The sequence below is a fragment of the Salvelinus fontinalis genome, chromosome 2, assembly GCF_029448725.1.
Source record: "Salvelinus fontinalis isolate EN_2023a chromosome 2, ASM2944872v1, whole genome shotgun sequence".
Classification (NCBI taxonomy): Eukaryota; Metazoa; Chordata; class Actinopteri; order Salmoniformes; family Salmonidae; genus Salvelinus; species Salvelinus fontinalis.
In genome coordinates this window covers 60,582,609-60,602,341 of record NC_074666.1, presented here as the reverse complement: position 1 = coordinate 60,602,341, position 19,733 = coordinate 60,582,609, and the positions used below count along the sequence as shown (strand labels likewise).

General features: G+C 42.7%; 1 protein-coding gene across 1 annotated transcript; it reads right to left on the bottom strand.

Annotated features, from left to right (window-relative positions):
* Positions 1 to 553: 553 nt before the first annotated feature.
* On the bottom strand, positions 554 to 3,522 carry LOC129822537 (3-mercaptopyruvate sulfurtransferase-like). The gene is made up of 2 exons (XM_055880844.1): positions 2,895 to 3,522; positions 554 to 1,502 (listed from the first exon to the last, which is right to left on the bottom strand). The coding sequence occupies exons 1-2, from the start codon at positions 3,481 to 3,483 to the stop codon at positions 1,201 to 1,203; spliced, it is 891 nt and encodes a 296-aa protein (XP_055736819.1). The 5' UTR covers positions 3,484 to 3,522; the 3' UTR covers positions 554 to 1,200.
* Between the last annotated feature and the right edge of the window lie 16,211 nt (positions 3,523 to 19,733).

Sequence of the window (19,733 nt, the reverse complement as noted above, 5' to 3'; positions counted from 1 at the left end):
GATAGGCAGCCTTGAGGTCAGGACAGGCAGCGGTTCAGGGATCAGGTCCGAGTCCAAACAGTACAAGGGGATAGGCAGAGCGTAGTGGTCAGGCAGGCGGATTCGGCGTCAGGACAGGCAAGGGTCAAAACCAGGAGGGCTAGGAAAAAACAGAGACTGTGCAAAATAAGAGCTAAGAAAACCACTGGTTGACTTGGAAAAACAAAACGAACTGGCACAGAGAGACAGGAAACACAGGGATAAATACACCGGGGACTAATGGGGAAAACAGGTGACACCTGGAGGTAGGTGGAGACAATCACAAAGACAGGTGAAACAGATGAGGGCGTGACAGAAAAATGTGGTATAACCTAAAATGCTGTTACCATAAAGAATATAGGTCTACACATACTAGATCAACGTAAAATGTAGACGTGTTGGACATTGAAGTCTTCACGTTTACTTCTTGTCTAACCAAAGTAAAAAATTTCCCCCGAATAAGTAAAAGTTGTACAAAGGACTACTGTATATGGTAAAAATTGTTATACTTTGCAAAAAATACAATACAGAGGACTTTGTACAGTAGATGGCATATTTTTATTGTGCAAATTAAACAAAGTGACATCCTGCAATCAAACTGACAGAAACTTCTGTTAATACTAAAACTGAACTGCACTTAGAAAAACCCCTTGACATTTCGTGGGCCTCCATCTCATAACAAGGTCACACCAAGGCAACTACCATTACATGAAAATGACATTTTACTTACATTTTCATGGTGCATTAAGAGCAAGTTTCATTATTTTAAAAGTCCCTTAGAAAACGTCTGCAGTGGCAACATATACAAGACAATGTTGCCAGGCTGCAATCCCCTAAGTAGGAGCATACAACTCAACCATAGTCCAATTCTAACCCGAATACCTCAAACATTCCATCCTTCTAATCTTTATTAATAGATTAATATAGCATAGTTTGTAACACCTGTAACACCTTTATTGGACATATTGAATATAAACATAGGCAAACTGTATTCATGGACTCTTGAAAGGTGACCTCTTTCACAATGACGCATTCATCCAACTCAGCAAAAATCTTCAGTCAAAATCAGTAAAACCCTCCATATTTTGTGCAATCTGTAGCTTCATTTGTGATTAATTGTGTCCACTCCATGCTCATTCAACAGTATTTTTCTTAGTGCTCATCTCTACCCGTCTCTCCACATCACACTTGCTTCCCCTTGCCCTCAGAGATGACATGCTCCGGGGCAGCCCTTTTGAACCATTCATACCATGACCCGTCATACACAGACACTGACCCTGAATGCCCCAGCAGGTGAGCAGCCAGAACCACGTGGCATGCAGTGACCCCTGACCCACAGGTTACCCAGAAAGGTTTCTCCAAGTCCACCCCTGCCTCTCTGAACATTTTTGCCAGCACTTCAAGCTCCAACTCCTTGCCTGAGGCATCCATGAACTTGGCAAAAGGCATGTTGATAGTACCAGGAATGTGGCCAGGCTCAATGTCTGTGTGTGAGAGAAAGAAAAACAATTATAAGGAGAGCGGTAAAGAGAGGGGGATAGAGAAAGAGGGAAGATGATATTTTATTTAAAAAATTATTGGGACAAAATATGATGTCTTGATTGATCAATCATATGATTGAGTGTAGTCTGGCCCAGGAGTGTGAAGGTGAACGGAAAGGCTCTGGAGCAACGAACCGCCCTTGCTGTCTCTGCCTGGCCGGTTCCCCTCTCTCCACTGGGATTCTCTGCCTCTAACCCTATTACAGGGGCTGAGTCACTGGCTTACTGGTGCTCTTTCATGCCGTCCCTAGGAGGGGTGCGTCACTTGAGTGGGTTGAGTCACTGACGTGATCTTCCTGTCTGGGATGCCCCCCCCCCCCCCCCCCCCCTTGGGTTGTGCTGTGGCGGAGATCTTTGTGGGCTATACTCGGCCTTTGTCTCAGGATGGTAAATTGGTGGTTGAAGATATCCCTCTAGTGGTGTGGGGGCTGTGCTTTGGCAAAGTGGATGGGTTTATATCCTTCCTGTTTGGCCCTGTCCGGGGGTATCATCGGATGGGGACACAGTGTCTCCTGACCCCTCCTGTCTCAGCCTCCAGTATTTATGCTGCAGTAGTTTATGTGTCGGGGGGCTAGGGTCAGTTTGTTATATCTGGAGTACTTCTGTCTTATCCAGCTTCCTGTGTGAATTTACGTATGCTCTCTCTAATTCTCTCTTTCTTTCTCTCTCTCGGAGGACCTGAGCCCTAGGACCATGCTTTAGGACTACCTGGCATGATGACTCCTTGCTGTCCCCAGTCCACCTGGCCGTGCTGCTGCTCCAGTTTCAACTGTTCTGCCTGCGGCTATGGAACCCTGACTTGTTCACTGGACGTGCTACCTGTCCCAGACCTGCTGTTTTCAACTCTCTAGACACAGCAGGAGCGGTAGAGATACTCTTAATGATCGGCTATGAAAAGCCAACTGACATTTACTCCTGAGGTGCTGTCTTGCTGCACCCTCGACAACTACTGTGATTATTATTATTTGACCATGCTGGTCATTTATGAACATTTGAACATCTTGGCCATGTTCTCTTATAATCTCCACCCGGCACAGCCAGAAGAGGACTGGCCACCCCTCATAGCCTGGTTCCTCTCTAGGTTTCTTCCTAGGTTTTGGCCTTTATAGGGAGTTTTTCCTAGCCACCGTGCTTCTACACCTGCATTGCTTGCTGGTTGGGTTTTAGGCTGGGTTTCTGTACAGCACTTTGAGATATCAGCTGATGTAAGAAGGGCTATATAAATAAATTTGATTTGATTTGACATTTAAAAAATCATATTAGCAAAAATGTATAATACCAAATGTAACAAATTCCAGGAGGACAAAATAAATCTTTGCACATACTTCCACTGACCATCTCTTAGTTCTGGTTCGGTTCCCCGGAACATGCCGGCGGGTCTTGTGTCAATCACTTGCACCTGTTTGGTCTCGATGTTTTTCAGCACATCTTCATACGACTTGACCCAAGAATGATTGGCGGTCGCCTTGAAATCCGCACGTCCTGGCTTGATGTATTCTGCAGTGACCGGATGCCCCTCGGCCAGCCAATTCTTCATACCCCCGTCCAGGACCGATACAGAATTGTGCCCAAATAATCGGAACATCCACCACACTCGGGGTGCGCTGAATGACCCAAAATCGCTGTTATCGTACACTACTACATGTGTATCGTTTCCTATACCTAAACCCCCCACATACTCTGCAAAGTAGCTTGCAGTTGGGAGCATATGATCCATCGAGAAAGTTTTGTCGGCGCATTTGTCAATATCAAAGAACGAAGTTCCAGGTATGTGCTGTTGGTTAAATTCCGCATTTGCATTGCGTTTTAATATCGGTAGATGCCAGGACGTATCCAGAATTCGAAGATTCGGTCCAATAAGGTTGCTTTTTATCGCATCTGCAAGCCATTTGGCTGAAACAAGCGCCTGGGTTTGCACTGCCATGATTGTTCTTGTCTTGAACTTTGAATCAGGGTTGCCAGGTCTTCAACAAAATTCTAATCCAATGACTAGTCAAAACACGCTCAAAAAGCCTGAAAGTGTCACTTTTTCTTTTGTGCAGGAAGAGGGGAGTTGCAACATTTAGCGAATAAACCCCTTTTTTTCCCACAACGTTACTGAGCGAATTAAGAAGGAATCTTGACTTAACTTCTAACTTTAGAAGCAAAATTCAGTTTTCCATCAATATAATAATTATTGCAAGCTAATGTGACTAATGAAGGAATTGGAATATGTCACAAGAGAAAATATAATTTGCCCTTTTTACTCTTTTTTGACAATTGTGCCGTTATTACAGTACTAGTAAAAAGTTTTCCTATCAATGATACCTTTGTATATTTTCATATACAGTACCAGTGAAAAGTTTGGGCACACCTACTCATTCCAGGGTTTTTCTTCATTTTTGCTATTTTCTACATTGTAGAATAATAGTGAAGACATCAAAACTATGATGTGACACATATGGAATAATGTAGTAACCAAAAAAGTGTGAAACAAATCCAAATATATTTTATATTGAGATTCTTCGAAGTAGCCACCCTTTACCTCGATGACAGCTTTGCACACGTCTTCACTATTATTCTACAATGTAGAAAATAGTCAAGCTAAAGAAAAACCCTGGAATGATTAGGTGTGCAATTAAGAAATAATCCAAAAACCAGCAACAAGCAACCAATACATTTTCACCAGTGACATCATTTTCAAAGTTGCCTAATTTCACAGGAAAACTAGGGACATGGCAACCCTTCTCTGAACTATTATGCAATTTGATGCATGGACGTGATACTGGTATGACACCTTCATTAGCTTTCACTGGCCCTTCATTCTGTAGGTCATTTGTAGAACTGTAAACGTGTACCATTTTGATTTCAAGTCTAATATTGTTCCTCTTTTTCCACACAGTTATGAGACCGAATAGGTCATGCTATTTATCAAAATCTGCAAATTTCTTGGAAAAATAACATCATGCGATATTGCATGTTCAGGGTTATTTCTGACCCATTTTATGCAGGCAACTTCAAACTTTCAACATTGCATGTCCAACAAATCACCTGTAGAGGGAGTCCATAGCCAGTGCTGGTCAACAACTGGCAGGTTAAAAAAAAAAAAACTGTAGCCTAATCTAGTTGACTGTTGCCTTCAATCTAATGCGTTCTAACAACAGATGATCAGCAATTGCCATAGATCTGTGACCATGATCACAATTGAGTACTTCCAATTTCATGAACTAAAGATGGACATTAATAATGACATAGTAACACAAGTCTACAACAATAATAAACTGTTATAAGTTATAGGAAATTGATTAAATCAGTTTGCCAGCTCAAGGTAGGCTACACAAGTGGAACAAATTGATTTGCAATGATTCCAGTGATATGGTAATTTCAAAATATTTATTGTATTAAATGGTAGGCTACAGTAGCCTACATAGGCATGTAAATGAATTCGCTAATTGATGACCAATTGATGCAAGTGTGTCATTGTCAGTTTCGCTGTAGACTTTCCCCGTTCCATAACTTCCATTTCAAATGTCCACTTAGAGCTCGAGACCCAAGAGTTGAGCATATATAGTCCTTCGCTTGATATGGTTTTCTGTAAGCAAAATTGACATTAGAATGCAGTTTAAACCACCCCCTAGCGAAATTAGCATCTGAAGTAGTTTTCCTGTGCTTTGTCATGTTATTTGTTGATGCGCTTAGTTTTAGCACGTTAATATGTTTTATGGAAAAGAGGTTGTAAATAGGGTGTCTCCATAATAATAATCTAAATAGCCTACATACAACTGGTTAAAAGTTGTCACGATGTGCACTCTTGCTGCTCTTTCCCCACCACTCTCTCGGTCACTCAGAAGTAGGCTGCCTCACTGCCTGATAGTCAGCAGCAGCAGGTCACAGTAAAATATGTATTTTTAATAAGTTGCCAAAACCCAGCAACTAGCGACCAATACATTTTCACCAGTGACATCCTTTTCAAAGTTGCCTAATTTGCCAGGAAAACTAAGATCATGGCCACCCTTATCTGAACTATTACGCAATTTGATGCATGCACGTGATACCAGTATGACCCTTCATTGGCTTTCACTGGCCCTTCATTCTGTAGGTCATTTGTGGAACTGTAAACGTGTACCATTTTGATATCAAGTCTAATATTGTTCCACTTTTTCCACACAATTATGAGACAGAATGGGTCATTATTTCCAGCTATTTATGAAAATCTGCAAATTTCTTAATAACATAATGCAATATTGCATGTTTAGTGTAATTTCTGACCCATTTTATGCAGGCAACTTCACTTTCACCCCTGCATGTCCAACAAATCACCTGTAGAGGGAGTCCCTATGTATAATGTCACTTTTCTTCTATTGTTTATACATACAGTACAATTTGGTATTTACAGTATTATGATCCCCATTAGCCGCTGCAAAAGCATCAGCTGCTCTTCCTGGGGTCCACATGAAACATGGCATACTACAATGTGCAGAACATTATTAGTCAAGGACTGAAATACATAGCCTACATATCAGTACATACACACAATATGTTTGTCTAATTCATAGTACAGTGCAAATTACAATACAAGATATATGAAAAGGCTGTGTCTCTTCACAGTCCCCTTTGTGCACTAAGGTCTTCTTTTATCAGTTTTTTAAACTGGTTTTATTGTTAGCTTGAGTTACCTAGGGTGGCAGAGAGTTCCATGTAGTCATGTCTCTATTTAATACTGTGTTACTCAGTCTCTGTTCTGGACCTGGGGACTTTGAGGAGACCTCTGGTTGCATGTCTTGTGTTGTACCGATGACTGACCGAACTGTGTGCCAACTGCTTGAACAGACAGTTCAGTACCTTCAACACATCAATACCTCGCACAAAAACTAAAAGTGATGCAATCAATATCTCCTCAACTTTGAGCCAGGAGCGACTGAAATGCATGTTACTGACACTTTCCCTCCGTGTACATCTAAGTGTGATATGTGCTGCATTGTTCAGGACCAACTGCAATTTACCTACAGTGCATTCTGAAAGTATTCAGACCCGTTGGCTTTTTCCACATTTTGTTACGTCACAGCCTTATTCGAAAACTGTTTAAATAGTTTTTTCCCCCATCAATCTACACACAATACCCCATACTGTCAAAGCAAAAACCTATTTTATTTTAGCACATTTATAAAAATGGAAAAATCACATTCAGACCCTTTACTCAGAACTTTGTTGAAGCACCTTTGGCAGCGATTACAGCCTCGAGTCTTTTTGGGTATGACACTACAAGCTTGGCACACCTGTATTTTGGGAGTTTCTCCCATTCTTCTCTGCAGAACCTCTCAAGCTTTGTCAGGTTGGATGGGGAGCGTCGCAGCACAGCTATTATCAGGTCTTTCAAGAGATGTTTGATCGGGTTCAAGTCCGGGCTCTGGCTGGGCCTCTCAAGGACATTGAGACTTTTCCCGAAGCCACTCTTGCATTGTCTTGGCTGTGTGCTTAGGGTTGTTTTCCTGTTGGAAGGTGAACCATCGCCCCAGTCTGAGGTCCTTGTTACGGCTTTCCTCTTCCTCTTCATCCGAAGAGGAGGAGCATGGATTGAACCAAGACGCAGCGTGATATTTAGACATGATATTTATTTAGACACGACAAAACAACGAAGACAAAAAACGAACTATACTTGATTAACTACAAAACAACAAACGACGTAGACGCACCTGAACATAAGAACTTACATATAACGAAGAACGCATGAAACAGGAACAGACTACATAAACCGAAAAACAAACAAACCGAAAACAGTCCCGTGTGGCACAACGTACATAGACACAGACACAGGAGACAACCACCCACAACAAACACTGTGAAACAACCTACCTTAATATGACTCTCAATTAGAGGAAACGCCAAACACCTGCCTCTAATTGAGAGCCATACCAGGCAACCCTTAAACAAACATAGAAACAGAAAACATAGACTGCCCACCCAAACTCACGTCCTGACCAACTAACACATACAAAACTAACAGAAAACAGGTCAGGAACGTGACAGTCCTGAGCACTCCGGAGAAGATTTTCATCAAGGATCTCTCTGTACTTTTTTCCGTTCATCTTTCCCTCGATCCTGACTAGTCTCCCATTCCCTGCCGTTGAAAAACATCCCCACAGCATGATGCTGCCACCACCATGCTTCACCGTAGGGATGATACCAGGTTTCCTCAAGATGTGACGCTTGGCATTCAGGCCAAAGAGTTAAATCTTGGTTTCATCAGACCAGAGCATCTTGCTTCTCATGGTCTGAGTCCTTTTAGGTGCCTTGTTTGCAAACTCCAAGCGGGCTATCATGTTCATTTTACTGAGGAGTGCCTTCTGTTTGGCCACTCTACCATAACGGTTCTCCCATCTTCACAGAGGAACTCTAGAACTCTATCAGAGTATCCATTGGGTTCTTGGTCATCTCTCCGACGAAGGCCCTTCTCCCCTGATTGCTCAGTTTGGCTGGGCGGCCAGCTCTAGGAAGAGTCTTGGTTGGGTCCAAACTTCTTCCATTTAAGAATGATGGTGGCCACTGTGGCCTTCAATGTTGCAGACATTTCTTTGGTACCCTTCCTTTCAGCATTTGTTGTTTGCATGTCATACTTAAGGTTGCTAATCTTGTCAACAAAAAGGTTATTGAAGTGGTTGGCAATATCAAAGGGTTTTGTTGTGAACAAACCATCTGCCTCAATGAAGGATGGAGCCAAGTTTGCTTTTTGTCTATAATTTAATTTGAAGTACTCCAGAGCTTTTTACTATCATTCTTTTCTATCATTAATCTTTCTTCCATAGTCTAGTTTATTTTTGTTTAGTTATGTGATGTCTCAATTTACTGTATGTTTGCCAGTCTGCTGCCTTGTCAGACTTATTTGCTATTCCCTTTGCCTCATCCCTCTCACCCATACAGTTTTTCAATTTGTAATCTATCCATGGGGATTTGGCAGTTCTAACAGTCTGTTTCTTGATGGGTGCATGCCTATCAGTAACTGGAAGAAGCAGTTTTATAAATGCTTCAAGTGCAGCGTCCGGATGTTCCTCATTACACACTTTAGACCAATACATATTATTCACATATTTGACATAGGAATCATTGCAAAATCTCTCTAGTGTAAATCTATCAGTGGGGAGTACAGTAACAAGTAATCAAACTCCAAAAGGGTATTTGTAAAAATCAGTTTGCTCTTATTGATACCATATTACAACTCTGGTTCAACTGTACAGTATGTAATTAGACCTGGAATGTGTTGAGCAATGGATATGTGCCATGGAGAATGATCATGCCATCATCCGATGTACCCATGTGAGAGATGGATAACACTGTACCCAGTTCTCTCTGTGTGTTTCCGTGTGCCCATCTGAATCGTGCCTGGGTCAAACTCTGCAGAGAGGCGATGTTGTGCTGCCTACCCTGTGGGAGATGGCCTCAGCTGTGGGAGCGTGTGCTTTGTCATGGGGCTCTGATTACATGCTCAATGCTTGGCTTGTGCGTAGCTCATCGTCTGGGCAATTGAAATAAATGACAAACCTGATCCCTGGCCTGCCTCTATTTGTTAAATTCTAGGCTATTTGATCAACTTCTGCTTATTTGACAAGTTGAGGAATTTAGTGATTTGCTGAATTCCGAGCCCTTTATCTCGACTGACCCTTTGGTTATCAATTAACTTAAATGTTATCTCAGTGTTTAGGTTCATAAAGTCCACAAACCTGCAGTCTTTCAAAAGTGCAAGACTACTCTCTCTGTGTTTCTCGGGTGTCACGAAGTGTTGTGTTGTTGTGAAAGTTGTTTTTCGATTGTGATCTTGGTGATGGAAGAGATTTGAGATTATTGTTTTGGGAGTTCCGCTTCTTACAAACCATTCCTACTGCTGTTTTTCTATTTAGGCCCTTCTCAAATCATCCTAGAAGTAAGAATAAGGCAAGAATATGTCACAGCAACAATTTAATTTGAATGGTAATAATACCACAAAGTACAAGATATTTACATGGTTTGATGGCTGACGAAGACAGCGTTTATTAATGCCTTGGTAATAAAGATAACAATTAAAATAGTCATACATATAAAACAAACCACAATAGTATTTCAAAATTCACACAAGCATGTTATTCTGAAGTGTTTTTATAATCATACGCAAAACATCCATTTTCTTAAATAGGCCAGAGAAGTGTTCACCTTGACCAATGTGTTATGTTAGCAAATATCTTCTCTCACTTGTTTAGACAGTTGAGATGCCTGTGAACAGTAATTATTTCGTGTGAAATGTTGAGAACTATTGTGTGAATTGTACAAAGTTGTTCCTTATGTAACCAAATATTTTGTATCAAGGATAGAGAATGATTAAGAGTTTTACATAGAAGGATTTACAGACAGATACTTTCAAGAATTACAGACAGACCGATGGTTATACGTGTAACAAAGTCTTGCTTTGGAGTTGGTACAATTGGCTTGTCTTTACAGTACCAGTCAAAAGTTTGGATACACCTACTCATTTAAGGGTTTTTCTTCATTTTTACTATTTTCTACATTGTAGAATAATAATGAAGACATCACAACTATGAAATAACACATATGGAATCATGGATTAACCAAAAAAAGTGCTAAACAAATAAAAATCTGTTTTATATTTGAGATTCTTCGAAGTAGCCACCCTTTGCCTTGATGACAGCTTTGCTGTCATCAAGGCAAAGGGTGGCTACTTTGAAGAATCTCAAATCTCAAATATATTTAGATTTGTTTAACACTTTTTTGGTTACTACATGATTCTATACGTGTTATTTCATAGTTGTAATGTCTTCACTATTATTTTGAAATGTAGAAAATAGTCAAAATAAAAAATACACCTTGAATGAGTAGGTGTGTCAACTTTTGACTGGTACCTTTGTATATTTTCATATACTGTATCATTGATTAGGAAATACCGGCACTATTTGTTGCCCTTCCTCATCTACAAAATCAGCAACTTTTCAACACACAATCACTGCTCTCTCATAACTGCAACTCATCTCTTGTTCCTAATGTTTTTGTATACTTTCAGAGTTTTATAGATAGGCTGTCTCACTTTCTATGCATCCCTTAGGACGTTCAATGAAAGAGCTGACAGTTAGGGCAACTAATGGGTAACTAATGGGTTAAGGATATTTCAAGGCATGTATTTCCTGGCCTTCATACGGGGTATAATATGTAGGTCTCTGATGTCATTATGCTGAAGCAGCCAACACAAGTAGCGTTCTGTGCCCATACCCCACCCGCTGGTGAGTAGAGGAATGACCTGCCGCATGTTGATGTACCACTTGTAGGATTCCTCTGGGACTGCATGATGTCTGAGGGCTTCTTGCACCATCTCGGGGTTGGAGTGACGCTCCCCAAGACCCAGAGTCTCCCCCAATCCCAAAAGGAGGTCCGATGCTTTTGCCTTGCGTCTGCCTGAGCCCTCCACATATGCTTGGTAGAAAGCCACTCCCAGGTGGTCCATCTCTGTCAGCCAAACAGCGCCTCCGTACTTCTCAATCAAAACCCGTTCTCCTTTGCGGGTTAACTTCCTGCCAAACTGGGGCTGGCCATCCTGTACCCACTCCAAGCAGTCTGGCGAGGGCATCATAGGGATGGCCTTGTCCAGAGTGACTCTTGGGAGAGGGGTTCCTCCCTCCAACTTCTCCAGTAAGTCCTTGACATGTGAAAGGGTCCCAGCGGAGTTCAGGATGATGTTGGAGTGTTTCTTCAGCATTGCATTGGTGAGATGAGCCACGTATCCCTCAGCTATGTGCATGGCAGTATCCATGTCACCCAGGAGCTCACACTCAACATGGTAGAACTGGTTAAGATGAGTGGCATCTGGATCTTCTCCCCGAAAACTTGGCGATACGTAGTATGCCCCTGGCAAGTTCTCTTGGAACCGCAAGAAATACTCCAACACAAATTGCATGGAGTCAGCCAAGTACACATCCTGCCCCAGCAAGTTGACGTAAACGGGCTCGGAGTCTGATCCCAGGCCCATCGGAGAGGAGATTGTGTCAGTGGTGAGAGGAGTCATGGCGTACGCGTACTGACAGGTGTTGTTGAAGTACTCCACTGTGTTGTGGAAGAGGGTATTTTGAATTTGAAAGAGATTGCGGTACCACTGGCTCTTGATGGCTAACATGGAGTGGCTCTGTGGGTCCTCCCAGGAACGAGGAGGCCTGCAAAGTGTGATTTTGGTGTGGATTTCCTTTAGAGTTTCAGGGCTGGCGGGAGGGCCATCGGTAGATGAGACGTAGCCGGGGTAGCTTTGGAAGTACTCTGGAAACACCTCAGCAGTTTTGTCACCACGTGGAGGAACCAGAGGGATCAGCTTGACATGGGCATAATCAATCTCAAAGCCCTCAAAGATGAGTGCAACACCTCGAGCATGCATTCCTTCCTCCAGCAGTCCAGCTACCTTACGAGTGGCCAGGATCAGTGATGTGTAATCAGTCTCTTCCAGACTGAAAATATTGCTGGACAGTGGTTTGCGTGGCACTAGAACTGTGAGTCCAGGTGTATTAGGGTAGGGAGTGAGGAAAGCCACATGATCACTGTCTTCCCACACCCGCCACTGTTGCTCCTCCCCACGCACGATACGGCTGAACAGTCCATTGTGGCAAGGATCTCCTAAGAAGTCATAGCACGATGGTGCATTAGGCGTTGGCAGCTTGTCCCGAATCTTGGCCTGAACCTGGTCTAGATCTGCATCTTCCCAGCGCGGGCCATCCTTTGAGGTGCAGTAACCTGGGTCATAGGGCTGAAAGTCCTCCTTCCCGGTAGTTTGGGGGCGCCAGTTGGTTTCCAGGCCATGAAGTGGTAGCACTCGGATATGGGCCGGCTGCTCGGGCTGTGGGTTAAATACTAGGGCGCAACGCTGTACCCCCAGTCGTTCGCATAGCAGGTTTGAAACAGCCCGTGCGCCTTGCAACAGTGCTAAGAAATCTGGTACAACCAGCTGAAAGATGCTGCTTGGCCCACTCAGAGTCTTTTGGGTAAGGATGGTGGCACCTGGTGTCCAAGGGTGGGAGTGTAGGTGAGCAACTAGTTCGTCAGTCTCCCAGATTACATTGAAATAACTCGTCATTGGTCTCAGGACTTCGACACGTGCAATGCCACCAACCATGGAAGCTACAAACAACACCCCAACATTGGTTTCAACAACAGCATCCCCCTTTGTGTCTACAGCAATAATTCCAGCACAGCTGCCCTTCAAGTTCTCAGACAGGACTTCTCGACACGCCGCCCTGAGGCTGTAGCCTTTATGATGGTAGAGACTGGCCACTTTTTGTGCAACTGTGTGCTTTAGAAGCACATCTCCATCACCAGAGCAGGTTACTGCAAGCTTGTCATCAGCAAATATACCTGCTCCCACTACTGCTGTGTCTCCAACTTGACCCTTCCATTTCCCCACCAACCCACCTGTGGACGTTGCAGCAGCTAACCTACACCATCGATCCAAAGCAACAGCTCCCACTCTCTGTGGATGGTTGTTCTTGGAGGCGTTGCCAGTACTGAGTTTTGCTGTCAGCTCTCTGCGACGGACATCAGTTTGGAAGTACTCCGCCCTCACAGGCTTCTCACTCTCTTCTAAGCCTTGCAAAAACTCTTCTGCACCTTCCCCTACTAAGAGTGAGTGTACGCTCTTCTCCATGACCTGTCTTGCTGCTTTCACTGGGTTCTTCACACTCTGCACACAAGCCACCGATCCAGAGTTCATCCCATTTCCATCTACTATGGTCGCCTCCATCTCATTTTTCCCATCTTTGTTGAAAACAGATCCCTTCCCGGCATTGAACAGAAAGCAGTCCTCAAGAGCTTGCACACTCCGCTGCACTGCGTCAAGACTACTGCCTCCTTGTTGTAACACTTTTGCTCCGAGGGTCAGAGCTGTCTGGAGAGCAAATTTAATGACACCTACCACCTTTGTATTCAGCATCATCTCCTCCCCAGCTCCACCATGGATTACCAGAGTGAAGTCTGGACTCATCTTGGAGGCAGAGTTAGAGGGAAGTGCTGACTTAGACATGGTCTTGCCTTGTTTTTGGCCTGCTGGACTGATGCTTTTGTGAATTTCCCCTTGGGAGGATCCATTCCTTCTTCCTGCTTGTCCTTCTTGCAGCAGACACTCCATGGCTCCCATTTGTCCGGCGATGGAATATCTGACAGCGAGAAGCATCACCAGCTTCAGATTTACTTTCAGGCTATCTTGAAGCTTCTCCAACACTGTGGCAAAGGTACCTTTCCCATTGAGCACCATACGGACCCGGTCTCTCCTCCCCAGGTAGGTTACGGCAAGTTGGTCTTTAGCATACACATTCCCTACAGCAAGCTCCACTCCCTCCATCAAATCCTTGCCAGTAAGGTAAACAGAGGGGCACCCAAAAGGGTCAAGAAACTTCTTGAGAGGGTTGTCTGGAGACATGGACCAGCGTAGGGCTGCTAGGTGAGGGCCCACACCATGTCCACTTTTAGTGGCTTTAATCAGGTTCTTGTGCTCCAGGAAAGCCACATGGAACAGACGGAGCAGTTTGTTCGTGTATCGAGGTTTGTTGTCTGGTCCGATGCAGGATTCCAAAGCACCGATGAGCTGGTAGGATTGCATGGTGAGGGAGTATGTCGGATCGCAGCGGCCATGCTTGTAGTGACGCATATGGGTAGGGGTTACAAGAATGTGGCTGGCAGCAGATTCCCCAAGAGTCTGCCTTAGGGAGAGCTGCAAGGAAAAGTTGATCCAGGCATCGTACAGGCCCCTGTGACCCCTGAGGGTAGCAAAGACATCTGGGTAAGAGAGAACCTCAAATGTGATGATGGGATGAATTGCTTTAAGGGAGGACTTTGGGGGGTCTGTTTTAGTTATACCCTGTAGTGGGAATGCTAGGGGGCTTGGGGAGGAGGAATCAGCCTTGTTAAGATAGGCTGACCCATTGCTTCCTGTGTTGGCCTGGACTAGGTCTACATTAAGAGACTCAGAGAGATACCACACAGTCTCAGCCACTAACCCAGCCACCATTCCATCCAGTGCACTGTGCTCAAACACCATCCCTGCTGTGCTGTCTTTGAATACCACCAGGTTCACCACCTGTAGAAAAAGTATGGAGAAATAGTTGACCTAAAGAGGAACCTATGTTTTCAAGTCTTGTGTCAGTGAGTTAATAAACTGAGGTTTGTTGGGTGCAATTACGTATGTCTGATGTGCAGTAAAGATCCACTTACAATTTGATTCAATATTGAAAAGTTGATTCAACTCCATTATCTAGGGTATATTTTTGTCAACACAGAAAATCAAGACCATATCCTCATCCGGTAACCTGATGAATCCAGTTGATTCACTACGGCATCACTGTACTGTATTGTAGTAGTTGTCATCCACAATTACAGTACCACAAACATCCCATACTGTACCTTGTCATAGTATCTCAGACAGGGCCCATCTCCTCCTCCCAGTCTGACAGCGTTAAGGGTGTCTGCCAGATCAGCTGGTGGATTGCAGTCTTCCAGGGAGAGAGCCACCACAGCACTCTCCATCAACCCCAGTGAGGCGGCCGCTGCCCCACCTGCTCTCAGGATCTCCTCCCTCACAGCGCTCCAGGCTTGCCGCTGCAGGGCAGAGAGGCCGCAGATGGCAGAGGGCTTGTTGTTCTTGGCAGCTCTATGTTGGCTCATCACATGAACCACTTGGCTGTAGATGTCAGGGAACGGTAGAGGGGACATAGGCCCGCCTGGGCTGGGATGCTGCAGTATGTTGACTGAAAATACCCCTCTAGCACAGATTACGATGGCATGGAGGCAGTCTGGGTATACCTATAATACAAATAGCATGTTAAGAAGTAGGAGATAATCACATTATATGACAATAAGATAAGGGAGTATGATGAATTGTTATCATTATCATCAGAGATGGTGTATGAAAACACAAAACACTGAGTACTCCCAAAGCTTACTTTAATCTCATCTTGGGTCTTCCCAGGAATGCGGCTGGCAGCAAACACCTCTGATTGCTGTGTGCGCTCAGTTTGCCCCTCGCCCTCTACCAGCGAAGGCTCACTATACATCTTGGCCACAGCCCAGAGCAGAGCGGCAGCCCTCTCCAGTTGGGCACACTCCTTCTTGGCTCTGGAGGGGGGCAAGACAGCAGGGATGGCTGTCGAGGTGGGCAGGGGGTCGGTACATGAAAGCAGCCGGTTCTTGAATTGCTCTGTCACCCAGTTCTCTCGGCCAGAGAGGGCAGCCACCAAGCACTTTTGGGTTTCCTGCAGGACCTCCCTCTGTTGGCTAAGGGTGTTTTTGAATTGAGGGTAGAGCTCGGGGCTCAGGGTGAGCTGGAGCACACGGCCTGCCTCTTGTAAGGTGACATCTAGCTCTGGAATAGGGTAATCGAGAAGTGCCATCCTGTCCTGTCGATAGGTGGAACCTAATGCAATGAGAGAGCGAGGACGCACAATCAATTGAGTTAAGGTAAAGACACTCAGGTAATTTGCCCTGATATTCTCTTTCAACCATAGTTACTATAATACATACTGTATTAACCTGTATGATTACAAAGGCTGTAATTCAATTAGGCTAATCATATTATCTAGGAGAAGAGCTCATGAGACACACAGAGGACTCTTTATGGATTCATTTGGCTGATGTGAATGGACAGTACCCTTAGTTTGTATGCCAGATCATCAGTAATACAATACCTCCTGTAAGGTCAATGTATCCTTTTGAGATACATTGTGACTTCTCCTTTGTCACACTGTGTGTGAGAGTGGCTGCTCTACATTACCCTCATCCCTTAATGATAAGAATTAGCATGGTGTTTGTATTGCCAGTTGTCATGGGAATATGTCTCATTCTGCAGGACCCTGTTGGGGTAATTAGATTTGTGCTGATAAGCCTAGTTAGTCTCTCTTTACAATGCTGCCTGTTTTTCATTCTTCTAAGGCCATATTGAAGTTCAGCTATGCCTATGACCTCGTGATTACCAGGCAGTTACTAATTATTCTAATTAAATGAAGTTACAATTGATAGGTTTTATTTAATACCACCTCTATAAACCACATAGGTAATATATAAGTTCAGAAATACATTCAACTGGAGAATTTAAGTACCAAATTGTAATATTTACCATAAATATAAACTAATAACACAGTTGTGTCACTTTTATCAAAATGGAGCTTCATTAAAACCAGTTATCAGCAAACTAAACCAGCTTATAAGATGTCAAAATCATGTCACAGAATACATTTTTTTGGGAGAAAAAGTGGTTATTTTGAATTTTCTCTCTTGTATTATGGAAATTACATTTTTGCAATTAACTTTTGAATGTGATAGCAGCTCTCTCCAAGAGATCTGTTCACAATCTCAGGACATCACAACCAAAATATAGGGTGTGTAAGGGTTACAATGTGTAAGTTCCTCAAATGTGATTGTGACAACTCCACTGACAACCAATGCTAATAACCAACTATTTTGCATGCCTAAAATAGATGTAAAATAACAACACAGCTATTATATTAAAAACATTTCCCCCCTGCCTGAGGCAACTTTTTGTCATCAAAGTTGCTAAGATCAATTGCAATGATTTAGACAATAGAGTAAATCATTTAAGTTGACATACATTGTCAGTGGTATGTCCTGAAGTCCCTACACCCCTCAACAGTATAAGCAAGGAGGCTGCCCTCCACTAAATAATGTATCATATCGCTATGACTCATTCAAGCGTGACTAACTTTAAAACATGCATTTCAAGGAGGACCAATATACACATCTGGCTCAGCTTCGTGGGTGAAAAAAAATTGGAAATTTTAGGTACACAAAATACCACTATGATCAACAACGCAAGTACTCACAGAAACGTTGCTCTGGACATTACACTCTGTAATTAGGCTACACATAAGTAGATAAAGTTGTGTTATTCCTACAGCCATTGTTGGTACGTGTATAAGCTCATAAAATGGAATTTATAAAAGTAGAAACTAGCTTACCTCAATACCGAAAACACTCCCAAGATATGCCCGCTCCGTAAGATGCAGTGATAGTCAGTGAACAGCAAGTTTTGTTGTACTACACAAACAAGGGTTGGCAATAATATGTACCTAGTGATTCCAATTAAGCAATTACATTTCCTGTCTCCCAAAAGACGCTGGGTGAATCTGAGGCAGCCTCTCACTGCAAATACTCTCCCTGATGGAATGGTCAATGTTCAACAAACGTTGGAACACTTTTTAAAGGTTTTTCAGGCGCATCATTAGTTTGATGCTCTTTGCTCTATTTCACCCAAACAGTCATTGACAGACAGTTTTCCACATGGCCATTTAACCCTTGTGACTGAACATTAAATGCACTTTAACTGGTTTCGAAAATGTCTCCTGGTACATGCTTCCTGGTCTCTATAATTAGATTTGTAGCAACAGTCGAATAAGAGGCATGAGGCTGAATTAGTAATGGCTGTCTCTCGCAATGTCTCATGCCGTCCCCAGTTACAATAGTCTTAACGATTTAACACAATTTAGACCATATTCAAAAACACTTTTACAGATATCACTGGACCCTGGTTAGGGTCTACAGACCCTGGTTAGATTCCAGGCTTTATCACAACTAGTCGTGATTGCGAGTCCCAGGGGGTGGCGCACAATTGGCACAGCGTCGTTAGGGTTTGGCCAGGGTAGGCAGTCATTGTAAATAAGAATTTGTTCTTAAAACCTCTACCGCTTCTCTCTCCCGGATCCGGGATCCTCCTCATCAAAAAAAGCTGACTAGCATAGCCTAGGCTAACGGGACAGGGATATCTTATAATATAATTTTCATGAAATCACAAGTCCAATACAGCAAAGGAAAGATAAACATCTTTTGAATACAGCCATCATTTCCGATTTTTTAAATGTTTTACAGCGAAAACACTATGTATTTCTATTAGCTAACCACAATAGCCAAACACACAACCGCATATTTTCACCATGTTTCCACCGCATAGGTAGCTTTCACAAAACTGACAAAATAGAGATAAAATTAGTCACTAACCAAGAAACAACTTCATCAGATGACAGTCTTATAACATGTTATATAATACATTTATGTTTTGTACGAAAATGTGCATATTTGAGGTATAAATCATAGTTTTACATTGCAGCCACCATCAAAAATAGCACCAAAGCAGCCAGAATAATTACAGAGAACAACGTGAAATACATAAATACTCATCATAAAACATTTATGAAAAATACATAGTGTACAGCGAATGAAAGATAAACATCTTGTGAATCCAGCAAATATTTCCATTTTTTTTAAGTGTTTTACAGCGAAAACACAATATAGAATTATATTAGCTTACCACAATAGCCAAACACACAAACGCATTTATTCACCGCAAAGGTAGCTTTCGCAAAAACCAGCAAAAGACATAAAATTAATCACTAACCTTTGGACAACTTCATCAGATGACAGTCTTATAACATCATGTTATACAATACATTTATGTTTTGTTCGAAAATGTGCATATTTATAGCTACAAATCCTGGTTATACATTGTGAATACGTAGCAACGATTCACCAGAATCTCCGGAGATATTTTGGACACTCACCTAATCTGACCAAAGAACTCATCATAAACTTTATATAAAAATAAATGAAAGATACACTGGTTCTTAATGCAACCGCTGTGTTCGATTTTTTTAAATAACTTTATCATAACACACAGCTTGCAATATTGTGAGACAGCACTCACCAACACGGCGGAGAATATGAGTCAACATTTTACACAGAAATACGAAATAACATCATAAATGTTTTCTTACTTTTAATCGTTGTTTGGTTTTAGAATGTCCATTTCTTCTGTCGAATTCGCGCCACAATGCTAGCCAAGGTTGCTAACATTCCCATCCTCTCTTGGCGCAAAGAACGGAAAACTCCAAAAGTTACCAATAAACGAGGAATAGACTGATAAAACTCGGTTGAAAAAAACTACTTTATGATGTTATTATCATATGTATGAAATAAAATCAGAGCTGGAGATATTCGCCGTGTATACCGAACGCTTTTCAGAAGACAATGTCGAGCTCCCCCGCGCACCTTTGAAGACAAAGAAAATACCGGACCTGTCACCCCCCTATTGATAAGAATTATTAAATGACTTGCCTAGTTAATAAAAAATTCCTATTTCAGTAAGTGAGCAAATTGCCTAAAAATGTCCTTACTGTACCTCCA